This window comes from Rhodnius prolixus, unplaced genomic scaffold, assembly GCF_049639745.1.
Source record: "Rhodnius prolixus isolate KJV_2025 unplaced genomic scaffold, Rpr scaffold_6, whole genome shotgun sequence".
Lineage (NCBI taxonomy): Eukaryota > Metazoa > Arthropoda > Insecta > Hemiptera > Reduviidae > Rhodnius > Rhodnius prolixus.
Genome location: NW_027411634.1, coordinates 3,272,051 through 3,289,984, shown reverse-complemented (window position 1 = coordinate 3,289,984; position 17,934 = coordinate 3,272,051). Strand labels below are relative to the sequence as shown.

General features: G+C 34.3%; 3 protein-coding genes across 12 annotated transcripts in view; all 3 read right to left on the bottom strand.

Moving 5' to 3' along the window:
* Positions 1-17,934, bottom strand: part of wake (ankyrin repeat and fibronectin type III domain containing protein wide awake) — a 532,593-nt gene that overhangs the window by 139,471 nt on the left and 375,188 nt on the right. The window lies entirely within an intron of this gene.
* On the bottom strand, positions 12,558-13,282 carry LOC141460084 (defensin-like). The gene is made up of 2 exons (XM_074139755.1): positions 13,111-13,282; positions 12,558-13,017 (listed from the first exon to the last, which is right to left on the bottom strand). The coding sequence occupies exons 1-2, from the start codon at positions 13,199-13,201 to the stop codon at positions 12,824-12,826; spliced, it is 285 nt and encodes a 94-aa protein (XP_073995856.1). The 5' UTR covers positions 13,202-13,282; the 3' UTR covers positions 12,558-12,823.
* LOC141460085 (defensin-like) lies at positions 15,437-16,145 on the bottom strand. The gene is made up of 2 exons (XM_074139756.1): positions 15,985-16,145; positions 15,437-15,894 (listed from the first exon to the last, which is right to left on the bottom strand). The coding sequence occupies exons 1-2, from the start codon at positions 16,073-16,075 to the stop codon at positions 15,701-15,703; spliced, it is 285 nt and encodes a 94-aa protein (XP_073995857.1). The 5' UTR covers positions 16,076-16,145; the 3' UTR covers positions 15,437-15,700.

The window sequence follows — 17,934 nt, the reverse complement described above, 5'->3', positions numbered from 1 at the left end:
TCCCATAGCAAAACAAAGAGCGTAGCATTCTGAATTAAGACGAATGATCAAATGAGTTACTTTGTCTACCGTGTAACACCTGTAACTCCGCTTTTTAGTTAAACGTTGATCCGTTATCTCGGGGGCTGCATCTATATTGGTCAAAACAGTTTTGAAAATCTTTAGCTCTCAAAGTTGTTGATTACTATTATCAATATTTAGTTAATTCATTATTAAGAAAATTTAGGCCAATGGCGTATTTTTACCTGATGGTTATTGAAGATTACATAAGCGGAATTTCCTGTTTCCCCCCTCTAAATTTTGATGACACCATTTAGAAAACCAAGCAAAAAATGTTGGCCATGATTTTTTTTAAGGTTAATGGTGGTATCATAAATTTAATGCATATTTACTTAATCCAGTGATAAATTATTTTTATGACACTTTCACTAGAAAAATATTTTCAAGTAATTAATATTTGCATGCCGGGAAAACCTTGATTACATAATTTTTAATATAAGTGATATTCAGTTCATTTCTTTTAATGAGAATAAAGAAAAGCGGAAGTAAAGGGCTACTTTCTCTTACAGTAAAACATCCTAGTTTTAACGTTTTTACCTAAATACTGAGATAGGAATTTCAGTCAGAGTCACAAGTTTGTAACTTAAACTTTAGCTTTCAGTTTTCAGCCAAAACGCTCCCAAGAGGCGTTAACGTTTTTTGCGATAAATAGTAACTCGTTTAAAAAAATAACTGCATAATTTTATAACGTCCTGAATGTGATAAGAAATTTCTAGTTCAGTTGCCAATGATTTCAGGCGATTGTCCAGATCTAGTTTTATCTAGTATCGGAAATTATGCAAAGAAAAAAAAAAGAAAAACGGAAATATACAAATGCGCTCCTCAAAGTCACACTATTGTCTTTAAGCTCAAAACTTTTTAACTACTTAACCCTTTCGCTGAAATTTGAACATTTCAGATGATGCTGTAGGACAGCCGACTTTCCCAAATAGACCTTAAAATTAATTTCCCTTTAGAAAATATTTCAAATAAGATTTAATAGTTTTCCATTTTCCTAACAGTGTTGCTCAAACCCTTCAAAAGCGATACTAAATAAACTGGGTGATTCATTTTTTATAAAAAAATAAATATGTTTGAATATATTAAAATAAATAAATAAATAAATAATATAGCATTTAATATTATTCATTATTTTAACGATATTTGGAGTCATTTGCTTAAATATGAGTGACTGAGGAGGGATTGACGCCTCGTTACTTAAATTGAATTATGTAGAAAGAAGGAAGGTAAAGCACGATTAATAACTTAATAACCTAAAGATTGTTAGCTCAAAATAATAAGAGTTTAGTAAATCGGAGATTTTTGGGTCTGTCGGGTCTTGAGGAAGAACCAAGCGATAGATAAAGCTTCGATTTCCGGCAATCACCCCAACCACCCAATTAGAGATATTTCAACTATACGCACAGAAAAATAAACAAAATTTTCCGATAATCACTTATTAGGAAAGGCTCAATGGTTGACGTACTGGATTCCCCACTCGAAGATCTCGGGCTACGAATACGGATTGTGGCTCTAGGATTTTCTCTTTCTAGAAACTACTCACAGTCCTGTGATGGACAATATTGCCAGTGCCGAGAGAACACTGTTTGAAGATTGGCAGTGCACTCAATAGAAAAAGCTGTGGGCGCTAATGAGCTTAAATGATGACGTGTCTTAAATTTAATTAAAAAATAAAATAACAATAAGAACTGATTGATGGGATTTTAAAACGTTACGAACGTCTTTCTAGATTCTTCCAGGAATGTGTGGAGTCATAGCTCCAGAACTAGGAGGATATCGGCCGTCCGAGATGATAATTAAGAGTCCCTCCATTCGGAGCAGTGCTGACGCTGGTGATAAAAAATTTTTTTTTTCTTCACTGCCATCTCCCAGATTCCTGATTGGCCCTTTATTCGGTATTACATCGCCAATAGTAGGCACTAATAGTTTAGGTAACATCTTTACAAATAGGAAAAGCGGGAAATAATGTCACTCCTCAATATTGACACTTCACTGTAATTGCGATTTTTTCAAAATGTGCAATTTCCGTCAGACTTCTTAAAACATACTCTGTCCAAGGAAAAATAATGTGCAACCAAGATTGTGCAAAATCAGCGACATCAATCAAAGACGGATTAAGTGAACTTCCGTTATCTCGCCGGATGGCTCCTGTAGAGCGTCACCTAATTTGGTCCTAAGTAGTTTCGAAATAATTAACATTATACTCGTTTTATTGATTTATATTATCAATATCTACTTAATTCTCCTTAAGCAAAATTTACGCCAAGGCGTATTTACCTATATGTTGTTAAAGATTCAATTCTGCAGGATAAGAGTAGGCCATGGCGGCCACCAAGAACAGAGTTACCAAAGAGAGTATGGACTTCATGTTGTCAAGTCGCGGTATCTTAGGTTACTGCACTAGATCGAATTGTACTGCGATTGGACGTAACTATTCACCCATCTTATACAATTAAGCCGAATTTCCAGTTCCCCCTTTAAATTTAAATTATATTTAGAAAATTAAACAATTGAATCTTCAACAACATACAGGTAAAATATACCTTGGGGTAAATTTGTTAACGTGAATTAAGAACATATTGATAATAGAAATCAATAATATAATATTCATTATTTCGAAACTGTTTGGACCAAATTAGGTGACGCTCTACGGTAGCAGCCAGCCGGCGATATAACGGAAGTACACTTAGTCCGCATGAAGAGAGAGTCTGAGACCGGAAATAGCTTGATGCAATATCTAGACTGCGCGTTGTTTATCCTTCTTCACAAAAATTTTTTAACTGAAATTACACATCTTGTAAAATTGCAATTACAGTGAAGTGTAAATATTGAGGTGTGTCATTATTTCCAGTTGTTCCCTTGAAAATGAAATGGTTTTATAATTATTTAATGTTTTATAATGAACTGTTTGATATGAGGCCCTATTTATAAAGAAGTTACGTAAACTTTTATCACCTACTTAAGGCAAAGTAATAACCAATAAAGGACCAATCAGGAATCTGGGAGATAACAATGAAGAAAAAAACATTTTAACACTAAGATACTCTATTAAAAATTATGATTTCGGACGGCCGATATCCGCCTAGCTTTTGAATGCTATTCCTGGAAGAAGCTACAAAGACGTATCCACGGCATACTCCAACTAAGAGGTTCTGGACGTTTTAAAATCCTCTAAATATCTGGGATATTATTGTTTTATTTTTAAATAAATTTAAGGCGCATCAACATTTAAGTTCACTAGCGCCCGGAGATTTTTCCAAATGCCCTGCCAATCTCCAGCCAGTGTTCTGAAAATTACCTACAGCACTATCCAATCACCGAACTGTGAGAAGTTTCTAGAAAAGAGGAAATCCTAGGCCACTAGCCGGATTTAAAGTCCGTGAGATCACCGAGTGGGGTATCCAGTACGCCAACTATTGAGCTCAATTCATTTCCTAATTAGTGGTTATTAGAAGATTGTTAGTGTTTACATATCTGCAGGTAAATTTCTCTAACTTGAAAAAGTAAAATCCTGAAACGGATGCTTTAAATATTATTTGGGTTCTTCTTCAAGACCCAAAAGAGAGTTACCTAAATGCTATCTGTCATTGTAGGGACTAAACGGTCCTATTTTTCCAACTTCCGTTTGAAGACGCATCAAGAAGTTTACTGCAAGAACGATATTTCATTCAAGTTAATTTTAAGTTCCTTTAATTTACTAAGTATTTAATTGTAAATATCTTAGATTAAATAGAATTCGGAGTGACCACTCACACGACTTCCTTTACTCCTATTCCGTTTGTTATCTAATTGAACTTATTTAATTCTGACTGTCAATATCGTATTTATATTTTAAATTTATGATACCACATTAACCTTTAAAACCATCATGGTCAACATTTTTTGTTTGATTTTCTAAATGGTATAATGAAAAGTGGGGGGAAACAGGAAATGCCGCTTATGTATAAAGAGTGCTACAATATTTGTGTGCATCCATAGTGTAGTTTGAACTAGTCCAGTAACCTAATAGAATACTCTATTCTACCGCGACTTGACAACATGAAGTGCTGCGTACTCTATTTGGTTACTCTGTTCTTGGTGGCTGTCAATGCCTTACTTCATCCTTTAAATTTAACTCGTCAACAAATAAGGGGTAAATAAGGCTCGGCGTAAAATTTTTTTACTTAAGTTAATTAAGTGCATATTAATAATAGAAATTAATAACATAGTGCTAATTATTTGAAAACTGTTTGGACAAAATTAGATGCCTTTCGAGTAGACCTGTACTCCGATTCAGACGAAGACCCTCAGTACTCATGAAAAGAGAGTTTGGGTCAGGAATCATCTGTCCAGAAATAGTTGCCAACCTGCTCTTTGCTGCTCTTTGGACACAACAATTTTTGGACCTCTTACTGAAATTTTACATTTTGTAAAATCGCAATTAAAGTGAAGTGTTAATATTGAGGAGTATCATTAAGTTACCTGAATTAACCCTTTAACGCCCAAAATGAAACTAATGCTATTTTTTGAAATTTATTGCTATTAATTATTACAATATGGACAAAATTAAACATTTTTTATAGAATATTAAAAAATATATATATAATTTTGAAGTTATAGAGCTGTACACAGCTGTGTACAATGGGCGGATTCAGGAATGAAATTCTCCGAAGCAAGGTCGCTCAACGCATAGTGTTTTCACTAAATTACCACATTTATTAAGTTAAACATTAGAATAAGATATTATTATACTTTGTAATAAAAAGAAGTCCATATAATGTATTATTTGTACAAATAATAAAAGCAAATAGCTTACCTCAGTAATCTTGCTTGGACTGCGAGTGACAATGTATAAAATATGACATTAGTTTTCGCGCCACCGGCAAAATTGACTTTTGCATAGATTACTAGAGTCATCTATCGTCACTTTATGAAACTACTTTCTCAAAAGTAAACATTACAATACATCAAATTGCACTTTTATTAGATGTACCTGAGCAGGTACAGAGGGCGTTAATGGGAAGTGGCGCTACTTCCAAAGTACTATTTAAGTAGAAGTACGGTCATACCTTGTAGTGCCACTAGAATAGACTACTGAATAGATTCTCAAATACTTTTTGCAAATATCAACTACAATATTTTCTCAACATCGTATAGGGTAAAGTCGGGTGAGATGGCCAATCGGGAGAGATGGCCAACAGACGAAATTTGACCGAAATGTCGTCCGACGGCGCTGCGTGACCTCTCAAGTGATGAACCTTCATGTCTGACTACAGTAAGTTCATTTTGGTCTGTGTCAAAGTGTTATTAATTAACTCTGAGAATAAAATCGTTATCGTTTCAACACAAAAATGTTATGATAGTTGCATATTGCGTGCTGCAGTGAATGTATGTGTCGAAATTTTAGTGTTGTTTTTTACATATTAGGTAAGTAAAATATACATTAATGAATCCTAACTTCTAAAACTGTCAAAAAGTACGCGTTGAGTTATGTTTATCATATTTCTCGCTCTAGCATTCGGGACAGATGGCCATACCAACAGTAGGGATAGATGGCCAATTATTATTACTTTTTTTTGAATATATTGGTTTCGTGACCGTAAATTACTAAATTAAGGATTTAGAATTGGCGAAGAATCGGTCAAATAAAAACAAGAACTCATCTTTTTGGGCCAACGTTTCGACAAATATATTCCCTTCTTCAGGGCCTGGATATTACAAATACAAAAATACAAACAATTTAGAGAATGAGTAATGTAGAAAATCAGTTAACAAACATCAGTTAAACACAAAACATCGGAAAAACCAAACTTTTGTAGCGGTATCTGTGTGTATTGTTTAATAGTGTTCCATTTATGGGGCAATTACTAATGTTGACTACTAATTCTGTATCTATACAAATAAGGGTTCGTAAGGGTTTTTGGTTTTTCCGATGTTTTGTGTTTAACGTTTTTGTATTAAAAGAAATTTCCCGATATCTACTGTATTTACTCTTGTCAAAGTTTAACATTGTAATTAGTCTATTGTATCTGTCCCATCTCTTTATAGTCATTACCGAAATACCGAAAAAATTACTAAAATAAAATAAAAAATATATTATACAGGGTGACCATGGTTACAGGCTCCACCCACTTTTTTTTTAACGGCGGGAAATTTCGAAAAAATAAAAAACACGTATTTAATCATTTTTAGTCTAGTTTATTTTCAGTGATTGGCCCATTTTTTTAAACCCTTTTATCTCGAGATACAGCATCCAACTTTTGTTTTTCAAATGGAACGTTATATTTTTTGTTGCATATTTTTGTAGTATTTGAGCTCCTAAAAACAATAAAAAAAAATTTTTGAAATCGGTTAGGTTTTTCAAAAGTTATGGTAATTTAAAATATGAAAAACAAATTTTAGTTTATTGTATAGTTTATTTAGTTTATAAAAAAAATCCGTTCAAAATGGGCACAATCAACGGATAGACAAGCCAAAACTCTGGACTCCCACGCTTTGCTTGTAGCAGCACTTATGGTGGCGGAGTCAAGATCTAGGCAGGCTAGAGTAATTCGACGTTTCAGATCATCGATTGAAGCCACGGGATTAAGGCTACTTTACACTTTATTTTTTAGGTATCCTCACAAAAAATAGTCCATTTGGGTTAAGTCCGGAAATCGAGGTGGCCATTGGATGGGACAATGAGTCCCTAAGCACTTTTCATGGAAATTTCGGTCTCGGTAACCTCGAACCACTCTCGCATTATGTGCCGGGCAACCATCTTGGTGAAAATACATATCTAGCCGACGTTGTAGAGGAACAATCTTCAAGCAGAACTGGCAAAATGTTTCTTTAAAAAAAGTTGGATACCTTTCACCAGTTAAGTTCTCTCTGTAGAAGTATGGGCCGATTGGTTGATTTCCTAAAACTCCACACCAAAAGTTTGTAGAAAAAACAACCTGAACGTCAAATAACTCTAGCCTGCCTAGATCTTGGACTTCGCCACCATAAGTGCTGCTACAAGCAAAGCGTGGGAGTCCCAGAGTTTTGGCTTGCCTATCCGTTGATTGTTCCCTGTTTGAACAGATTCTTTAAAAAAAATAACGTAATTTTGACAGTAAACTGAATTTTGTTTTTCATATTTTAAATTACCATAACTTTTGAAAAACCTAACCTATTTCAAAAATTTTTTTTTAGGAGCCCAAATACTATAAAAATATGCAACAAAAAATATAACGTTCCATTTGAAAAACAAAAGTTGGATACTGTATCTCGAGATACCGGGGTTTAAAAAAATGGGTCAATCACTGAAAATAAACTAGACTAAAAATGATTAAATACGTGTTTTTTATTTTTTCGAAATTTCCCGCCGTTTAAAAAAAAAGTGGGTGGAGCCTGTAACCATGGTCACCCTGTATAATATATAATATTGAAAATATTATATATTAAGTAACCATTCATTTTTTTCCGTTATTTTTACGTTTTACTAGTGCAATTTCATTTACAATTTGTGGCCATCTCTCCCAAGTTCAATGAGTGGCCAACTCACCCAACCCAGTGGGGTTAGATGGCAACTGCTACTTTTTTGTTGTAAGAATAAAAAAATGTTTCTCTTAGCATTTTTTCTGAAATTTTCACCTTATCTTATGTTTGTGAGCGTATGAGGTTTCCAAAATTAATAATAAAGTAAGCCTAGCCCTTACCAAAAATTTGCAGGCACCCACCAAATAAAATGGTGGTGGCCATCTCACCCAACTTTACCCTATCTAACAGGGTGTCCGGGCTAAATTGCCCAAACCCCCCCCCCCCTTTTTCTCGGTAATTATTGATGATGGAAAAAAAGTTCAAATCGTAACTTCCTTTATTTATTAAGTAGTAACTAATGATATAAAAAACGAAATTCTACTGCTGATATGTAGATTAGAGATTTTTTTCAAATGAAAACCCAAATTTTTTGGTGAGAAAAACAGTTTTTTGAAAAATTAAAACGGAAGTTTAAGGAAGCCTGAAAGTAATTTTATAAACTAGGTATTGTTTACAACTTATGGGATTAAAACAGTAAACAAGAGAGGATTTGTGTAAACATTCATCGTGCATTTTCGTTTTTCTTCTTTGGAGAGATCCTTTTACTTTATCCATAATCATTTATTGTTTTTTAATGAAATGCCAGCAGATAGCGGTAAAAATAATTTGTTTTTTTCCTTTTAGTTCAAAAATGCATAACTTGGGAACAAGAAAAGCAATTTTCATTTTTCATAAAACATTTTACTTAAAAATGGTATAATGATGTACTAATATGAATGATTGCTCCCACAGGATTCGAACTAGGGATCTCCCATTTACAAAGCCACGCTCTTGACCACTAGACCAACACCAGCCCATTCCTGGCAAGATATTCTCATCTTAATCAAAGGTCAAGAAGTCTTGCATACTGGGTGCATTAAAATGTTGTGATGATTGCTTTTATTTGATGATAAAACAAATTTATCCTGTTTCACCCACAATCATTACATAAATGTTTTAAAATCTTCAATTATTATTATTTTTCCACTTTGCGTCACCAATAACATTTTATTGCAGCCAGAGGATCTCCCCAAAACTGGTGTATTTCTGGTGGAAAATTTATACTGAAAACCGTTCACGAATAAGATAAAATTGTAACTTTGATCTTAAATATCTCAACAAATATTTGGGATATCGAAACAGAGTTAACGTCATTTTTTACAGTTTTTAATGTAGTATTCATAATTGTAGTCAAAACCAGTGGTCCTTATGTAACCCCAATCGGGTTTTTGGCCGTAACTCCGCCAAAAATAAAGATACAGCATCGGGAGTGGAAAATTTGAAAACTAGACAAAAAAGAAAACATAGTGTTTACTTCGTGGGTTTTTTTCGAAATTCCGCTTTTCTAAAAAGTTATTAGCGATTGGTGCGTTTTAAATGGATCACCCTGTACATTCCTCCGGAGATGGGCAGAGCATTGAAAAAAGCTCTAGGCGCTAATGAGCTTAAATATTGACGCGCCTAAAATTTATTTTTTTTTAAAAAAAAAAAACAATAATATCCACTTATTTAGAGAATTTTCTAGCTTCATCCAGGAATGTGCGGAGTCATAGCGTTCAGAACTAGTAGTTCTACTTATAAAACTACTTATTCCGCTTCCATAAAAAATTATTAGCGATTGGTGCGTTTTAAATGGATCACCCTGTATATTTATTTACTTATTTTTTTGATATATTCAAACATATATATTTTTTTATTAAAATTGAATCACCCGGTCTATTTGGTTAATATCATTTTCAAGGGCTTGAGCAACACTGTTACAAAAATTGGAAAACTAGTAAATCTTATTTGAAATATTTTCTAAATGGAAATTAATTTTATGGTCTGTTTGGAAAAGTCGGCTGTCCTACAGCATCATCTGAAATGTTCAAATTTCAGCGAAAGGGTTAAGTAGTTAAAAAGTTTTGAGCTTAAAGACAATAGTGTGACTTTGAGGAGCGCATTTGTATATTTCCGTTTTTCTTTTTTTTTTTCTTTGCATAATTTCCGATACTAGATAAAACTAGATCTGGACAATCGCCAGAAATCGTTGGCAACTGAACTAGAAATTTCTTATCACATTCAGGACGTTATAAAATTATGCAGTTATTTATTTAAGCGAGTTACTATTTATCGCGAAAACGTTAACGACTATTGGGAGCGTTTTGGCTGAAAACTGAAAGCTAAAGTTTAAGTTACAAACTTGTGCCTCTACCTGAAATTCCTATCTCAGTACTTAGGTAAAAATGTTAAAACTAGGATGTTTTACTGTAAGATAAAGTGGCCCTTTACTTCCGCTTTTCCTAATTCTCATAAAGAGAAATAAACTGAATATTACTTATATTAAAAATTATGTAATCAAGGTTTTCCCGGCATGTAAATATTAATTACTTGAAAATATTTTTCTAGTGAAAGTGTCATAAAAATAATTTATCACTGAATTAAGTATATGTGCATTAAATTTATGATACCACATTAACCTTAAAAAAATTATGTTCAACATTTCTTGTTTGTTTATCTAAATGGTGTAATGAAAATTTAGAGGGGGGTAACAGGAAACTCCGCTTTTGTATATAAGGGGTAATTTGATCTAGTGCAGTAGCGTACCATACTCTATTCTACCTCGACTTAGCAACATGAAGTGCATACTCTCTTTGGTTACTCTGTTCTTGGTGGCCGCCATGGCCTACTAAAAATAGGTAAAATATGACTTTGCCTTCATTTTACTTAAAATGAATTAACTAAGTTGTACAGCTTCCAAATTAATTTGATCATTCTTAGTAATTCATCCTCCGCCGGTCATTGTTCAACTGTAGGATATAAAGGAAGTTATCGCGACGAAACTTCCTGTGTATGTACATGAACTAAACGGTTCTACTTTTCCAACTTCCGTTCGAAGCAACATCAAGAAGTACACACCAAGAAGGATATTTCATTTACGTTAATTTCTAATCCTTTGATTCACTAAGTAATTTATTGTAAATTTCCTAGATTAAATAAAATATGGTGACCACTCACATGACTTCCTTTTCTTGTAATTCCTTTTGCTATCCATCTAAAATTATTCAATTCTGTGTCAAAAATCACTTTTTGTAAAATTGTAATTACAGTGAAGTATCAGTATTGTGGAGTGTCATTATTTCCTGTTTTTCCACCGAAGTACCCAAAAAGAAATGGTTTAGCATAATTATTTTGAAATAAAACTTTAAGAACGAAATGTTTGGTATGAGACCCTATCTGTAAAGATGTTACCTAAACTGTTAGTACCTTCTGAGGGCCATATAATACCCAAGTCAGAGATATTTACCTGCAGATAAACACTCACAATCTTCTAATAACCACTAATTAGGTAAGGAATTTATTGAGTTCAATAGTTAGCGTAATGGTTTTACACTCAGTGATCTCAGGGACTTTGAATCCGGCTAGTGGCACTAGGATTTCCTCTTTTCTAGAAACAATTTTACAATAATGTGTAATTTCAGTCAAAAAATATTTGTGCTCAAGATCAAGCAAAATTTCGAGCCCAAGGATAAACAATGAGCAGCCTAGCTATTGCGTCAACAGAGCTATTTCCGCTCTCAGGCACTCTCTCTTCATGCGGACTAAGTGTACTTCCGTTATCTCGCCGGCTGGCTTCTCCCGTAGAGCGTCACCTAAATTGGTCCAAGCAGTTTCGAAATACTGAACATTATATAATTGATTATATTGATCAATATGTTCTTAATTCACGCTAAAAAAAAATAAAAATTACCCCTAGGTATATTTTACCTATATGTTGTTGAAGATTCAATTCTGCCGGATAAGAGTAGGCCATGGCGGCCACAAAGAAGGGAGTAACCAAAGAGAGTATGCGCTTCATGTTGCAAAGTCGCGGTAGTCCGGTGATTGGATAGTGCCGGCGGTAATTTTCAGAACACTGGCTGGAGATTAGCGGTGCATTTGGAAAAAGCTCCGGGCGCTAGTGAACCAAAATGTTGATGCGCCTTAAATTTATTTAAAAATAAAATTATAATATCTCATATATTTAGAGAATTTTAAAACGTCCAGAACCTCTTAGTTGGAGTAGGCCGTGGATACGTCTTTGTAGCTTCTTCCAGGAATAGCATTCAGAGGATAAAAGGATATCGGCCGTCCGAAATCATAATTAAGAATCCCACCATACAGAGAAGTGCTGACGCTGGTGTTAAAATGTTTTTTCTTTTCTTCACTGCCATCTCACAGATTCCTGATTGGTCCCTTATTGGTTATCACTTTGCCTTAAGTAGGTGATAAAAATTTACGTAACTTCTTTATAAACAGGGCCTCATATCAAACAGTTCATTATAAAACATTGAATAATTATAAAACCATTACATTTTTCAAGGGAACAGCTGGAAATAATGACACACCTCAATATTGACACCTTACTGTAATTGCAATTTTACAATAACGTGTAATTTTAGTCAAAAAATGTTTGTGCAGAAGGATAAGCCATGCGCAGCCTAGAAATTTCATCATAAGAGCTATTTCCGCTCTCAGGCACTCTCTTCTTGCGGACTAAGTGTACTTCCGTTATCTCGCCGGCTGGCTTCTCCCGTAGAGCGTCACCTAATTTGGTCCAATCAGTTTCGAAATAATTAACGTTATATTATTGATTTCTATTATCAATATCTGCTTAATTCACGTTAAAAAAATTTACATCAAGGTGTATTTTACCTAATTGTTGTTGATAATTCAATTCTGCCGAATAAGGGTAGGCCATGGTGGCCACCAAGAACAGAGTAACCAAAGAGAGTATGCACTTCATGTTGCGAAGTCGCGGTAGAATAGAGTATGGTAGGTTACTGCACTAGATCAAACTGCACTATGACTGCACACAACTATTGTTGCACTTTATATACATAAGCGGCATTTCCTATTTCCCCCTCTCTAAATTTGCATTATACCATTTAAAAAACCAAAGAATAAATGGTGTCCATGATTTTATTAAAGGTTAATGTGATATTATAAATTTGAAGTAAAAATTCGATATTGACACTTTACTGTAATTGCATTTTACAAAATGTGTTATTTGGGACATAGTTAAGTAAGTATAGTTGGATAACTAAAGGAATAGCACTAAGAGGAAGTCGAGTGAGTGGTCACCATATTTTATTTTATATAAGTTATTAGAATTGAATACTTATCGAATTAAAGGAACTTAAAATTAACGAAAACGAAATATCCTTCTTGGAGTCTACTTCTTGATGTATCTTCAAACGGAAGTTGTGGAAATTAGAACCATTTAGTTCCTACAATGGCAGATAGTATCCTGGCAATAACCTCCTTTATAACCCATAGTTAAACAATGAGCAGCGCAAACAGAATGATTAGGTGTGAACCATTGAGACTCGAAACTGAACAGATCACAGGTGACTCTCTTCCTTCGGGTTAAATGTACTTCCGTTTTCTTGCCGGTTGGCTCCCTTAAAGCGTCATCTAATTTGATCCGAACAATTTTGGAAATCATTAGCTCACAAGTTATTTGTACTTATGTTTGAAAGAAAAAACAACTACGCAAAGGTATTTTACCTAATTGTTGTTGAAGATTCAATTCTGCAGGATAAGAGTATGCAATGGCGGCCACCAAGAATAGTGTAATCAAAGAGAGTATGCACTTCATGATGTCACGTCGCGGTAGAATGCAGTATCTGTTTTCGTGAAGCAGACCAAAATGCACTGTGATTGGACAGAACTATCGTCCTAACTTATATATTTATATCAAATTTCCTGTTCCCCCCCTCTCAATTTTCAGAATATTTAGAAAAAACGAACATAAAATCCATCATCATTTAGTAAAGGTTACTAAAAGGGTATCATGATGTAAAAGTGCAAATTCCTCAATTTAATGATAACATTTAGTTATTTACTGATAAATTATCATTCATTTTATTTTATTATGTCCAATTTGGTTACCATTCGCCGGAAATGAAAAGCATGATTTGATGAACATTACGATAAGAGATAGTATGATCATTTCCCTTATTGAGAATAAGGAAAAGCGGAAGTAAAGCGCCACTTTCTCACACAATAAAACGTCGTAGTTTTAACATTTTAAATAAATACTGTGGTAGGGAATTTCCGATAGAGACACAAGTTTGCAAGCACAACCCCAAAATTCCCTAACTTAAACTTCCGCTCTCAGTTTTTCCGCCAAAACGGTAACAAGAATCGTTAACGTTTTTGTGATTGTTGTAGTAACTTCTTCTTTTTTTAAAAAACTGCATTATTTTATAATGACCCAAATGTGATAAGAAATTTCTAGTAAAGTTTTCAATCTTATCTACTATATTAATGTAAATTGTGCAAAAAAAAATATAAAAAAAATCGCCTGAAAGTCTCACTAATTACTTTTTTAACTGCTTAACCCTTTTGCTGAAATTGAACATTTCAGAAGATGCTGTAGGACAGCCGACTTTTCCGAACAGATCTTAAAATTAATTTCCCTGAGAAAGTGTTTTTCAAATAAGATTTATTAATTTTCCATTTTTGTAACAGTGTTGCTCGAACCCTGAAAAACCAATATTAACCAAATAGACCCGGGGATTCAGTTTTAATAAATAATAAATATGTTTGAAAATATAAAATAAATAAATATTATAATATTTATTATTATTCAGTATTTTAACGAATTTTGGAGTCATTATGTGAGACTTTGTAGGGATTGACACCTCGTCAACAAAGTAATGCAGAAAGAACGAAGATAAAGCAACGATTAGTAGCAGAATAACCGAAAAGTTCTTAAATGTATAATAACTAATAGTTTTTATATAATAATTATATAAAAACTACAAAATAAATGTTTTAGTTTATGATAAATTTTCACAATACAAAGTTTTGTAGAACAAGATATTTAGGTCGCTATACTTTATTCGGTCTTGAGGAAGAATCTCTAGTGTTATAAAGAAAGCTTCCGTTTACAGATTCAAGTCTGAGATATTTATGCACAGATAAACACACACAATTTTTTAATAACCAGTAGGTAAATGGGGAAAGGATTGAGCTCAAAAGTTAACTTATAATGGCTTCTCTACCCAATGGCAATCTCGGACTTTAAATCCGGCCAGTGGCTCTTGATTGGATTTTCTCTTTCTAGAAGCTCCACACAGTCCGGAGATAGACAGTGCACTAAAAAATAAGAAACCTCCGGGCGTTAATGAGCTTAAATGTGGACGCTCCTTAAATTTATTTAAAAATAAGAATAATTACAAAACCATTTCTTTTAGGTAATTCCGTGGAAAAGCGAGGAAATAATGACACTTCTCGATATTGACTCTTCACTATAATTGCGATTTTATAAAATCTGTAATTTGACTCAAGTATCGCTAGGATTTTGTGTCCAAGGATAAATAATGAGCAAGCCAGATAGTGCATCAGCAGCGACATTTCCGATCTCAGTCAATCTCTTCATACGAACTAATTGTTCTTCCGTCATCACGCCGGCTAGCTCCTCTTGAGCGTCATCCAATTTGGTCCAAGCAGATTGGAAATAATGAATATTATATTATTGATTTCTATTATCAATATCTACTTAATTCTCAATAAGAAAATTTACGCCAAGGCTTATTTACCTAAATGTTCTAGAAGATTCAATTTTGCGGGATAAGAGCAGACCATGGCGGCCACCAAGTACAGAGTAACCAAAGAGAGTATGCAGTTCATGATGTTAAGTCGCCGTAGAACAGAGTATTTTAGGTTACTGTCCTTGATCAAACTGCAGTATAACTGCACCTTATATACATAAGCGGCATTTCCTGTTTCCTCTCCACTTTTCCTTATACAATTTAGAAAATCAATGAAAAAATGTTGACCATGATTGTTTTAAAAGTTAATGTGGTATCATAAATTTAAAATATAATTACGATATTGACACTTCACTGTAATTGCAATTTTACAATATGTGGAAATAGAGTCAGAATTAAATAAGCTTAGATGGATAACAAACGGAATAGTAGTAAAGGAAGTCGTGTGAGTGGTCACACCGAATTCTATTTAATCTAAGATATTTACAATTAAATACTTAGTGAATTAAAGATAATTAAAAATTAACGTAAATGAAATATCCTTCTTGCAATATACTTCTTGATGTGTCTTCAAACGGAAGTTGGTGAAATAGTACCGTTTAGTCCCTACAATGACAGATAGTATCCTGGCAATTGCCTCCTTTATATCCTAAGAATATACAATGAGCGGCACAGGCTGCATGATTAGTTGTGAACCATTTAGACTCAAAGCTGAACAGATCACAGGTGGCTCTCTTAATTCGGGCTAAATGTTCTTCCGTTATCTCGCCGGATGGCTTCCTTAAAGCGTCATCTAATTTGGTCCGAACAGTTTGGAAATCGTTAGCTCTCAAGTTATTTGTACTTATGTTTAAAACCAAAAAACTATTCAAAGGTATTTTACCTAATTGTTGTTGTAGATTGAATACCGTAGGATAAGAGTAGACCAGGGTGGCCACCAAGAACAGTGTGACCAAAGAGAGTATGCACTTCATGATGTGAGGAGTGGCTAGGTATTAGGACTGTACTGCACCTGAATGTCTGGATAGATCTTTGTCTGGACCTTTTATATCTGTCAGAAGTGCCTCTTAATCCTCAAGTAAGCTCCCAGTAAGATAACAAAAACCCTTCATAGAGGAATTCTTAGAAAATCATTTTTTGACAATGATATTTATTTTTGCTGAACGTATTTGAGTGAGTGCTGTCATGACGTCAAATTATTGATAAGATTTTACATATTTGTGCATTATTTTGTGTACATATTTGTATTAGTCTTTGACGTACATAACTCTTGCATCACATTCAAAATTTCAACTTCTTTACTTTTTTTCTTAAGTATGAAAATATTGCGACCATGTCAAACTATCGATTTGGTGTTTTCATCAAAAAATAATGCATTTGATTTCCCCCTGAGTTTGAAAATGTGGTTTTTAGAAAATAAAATTTGGGTTTGGGTGTGGTGTGTATTTGACTCGAAAAAGGAAATATCTAGGAAGTGGAAACTTGATATTTTGATCTAGTCCTTTTCAGAGGACCCGGATGTTAATTAGCGATCAAATCCTCTATCCGGTTTTACCACTTGACGGAATCGATTTTTAATAAATTGCTCGAAAATGGTTGAAATGATTCTTTTTAAACATTTTACACACTTCGTACTCAAAAAACGTTTCTATCAATCATTTATCCTGGAAGATTTGAATTAAGGCATTTCCGGTAAGTGGTGGTGCTTCCAAAGTGCAGTTTCAGTACAAGTACGGTCTACCCTTCCAGTGGCACTCGAATAGATTATACTGAATAGATTCTCAAATACTTTTTTTGAAAATACCAACTACAATTATTTCACAACTTCTTATATCTACGAGGGTCGTTTGAAAAGTCCGTGCAAAAATAAAAACTACTTAATTTTTTGGGGTAAACCTTTTTTATTTTTCAACATAGTCTCCTTTTAGGCTTATACACTTCGTCCAACGCTGCTCTAGTTTGTTGATCCCTTCCGAATAATAGGATTTGTCCAAGTCTGAAAAATAGCCATTCGTTTCTGCAATCACCTCCAGGTTTGAATAAAATCTTTTTCCCGCCAGCCATTTCTTCATATTGGGGAGTCCGAGGAAGCCAAGTCTGGAGAATAGGGGGGATGTTTGGAACCCTATTTCCATTAATTTTGCGACCACAAATGCTGAGGTGTGAGCTGGTGCGTTGTCGTGATGGAAAAGGACTTTTTTGTGGGCCAATCGTGGGCGTTTTTCTTGCAGCTCGGTTTTCAAACGGTCCAATAACGATGAATAATATGCACCTGCGGCCGAAGGAACGGTCTTCGCCTTTTTTGGCGCAGATTCCCCCTTGGTAACCCATTGTTTAGATTGTTCTTTGGTCTCAGGAGTGTAGTGATGTATCCATGTTTCATCCACAGTGACGAAACGACGCTTAAAGTCCTGCGGATTCTTCTGGAACAGCTGCAAACCGTCCTTGCAACAACACTTCACACGATTTCGTTTTTGGTCAAGCGTGAGCAATCGCGGCACCCATCTTGCGGATAGCTTTGTCATGTCCAAATGTTGATGCAAAATATTATGTACCCGTTCATTCGAGATGCCCACAGCACTAGCAATCTCACGCACTTTCACTCTTCTGTCATCCATCACCATATCATGGATTTTATCAATGATTTCTGGAGTAGTAACCTCAACAGGGCGTCCAGAACGTTCAGCGTCACTTGTGCCCATATGGCCACTCCGAAAATTTTGAAACCACTTATAAACTGTTCTAATCGAAGGTGCAGAGTCACCATAATGTTTATCAAGCTTCTCTTTAGTCTCCTGAGGCGTTTTGCCTTTCATAAAGTAGTGTTTAATCA

Excerpts from the sequence above, each read along its gene's own strand:
- LOC141460084 (XM_074139755.1), bottom strand. The coding sequence starts at position 13,201 with ATGAAGTGCATACTCTCTTTGATTACACTATTCTTGGTGGCCGCCATT. Across the intron at positions 13,018-13,110 it reads GAATCTTCAACAACAATTAG|ATGACGCTTTAAGGGAGCCA; the intron begins GTAAAATACCTT and ends GGATCAAATTAG.
- LOC141460085 (XM_074139756.1), bottom strand. The coding sequence starts at position 16,075 with ATGAAGTGCATACTCTCTTTGGTCACACTGTTCTTGGTGGCCACCCTG. Across the intron at positions 15,895-15,984 it reads CAATCTACAACAACAATTAG|ATGACGCTTTAAGGAAGCCA; the intron begins GTAAAATACCTT and ends GGACCAAATTAG.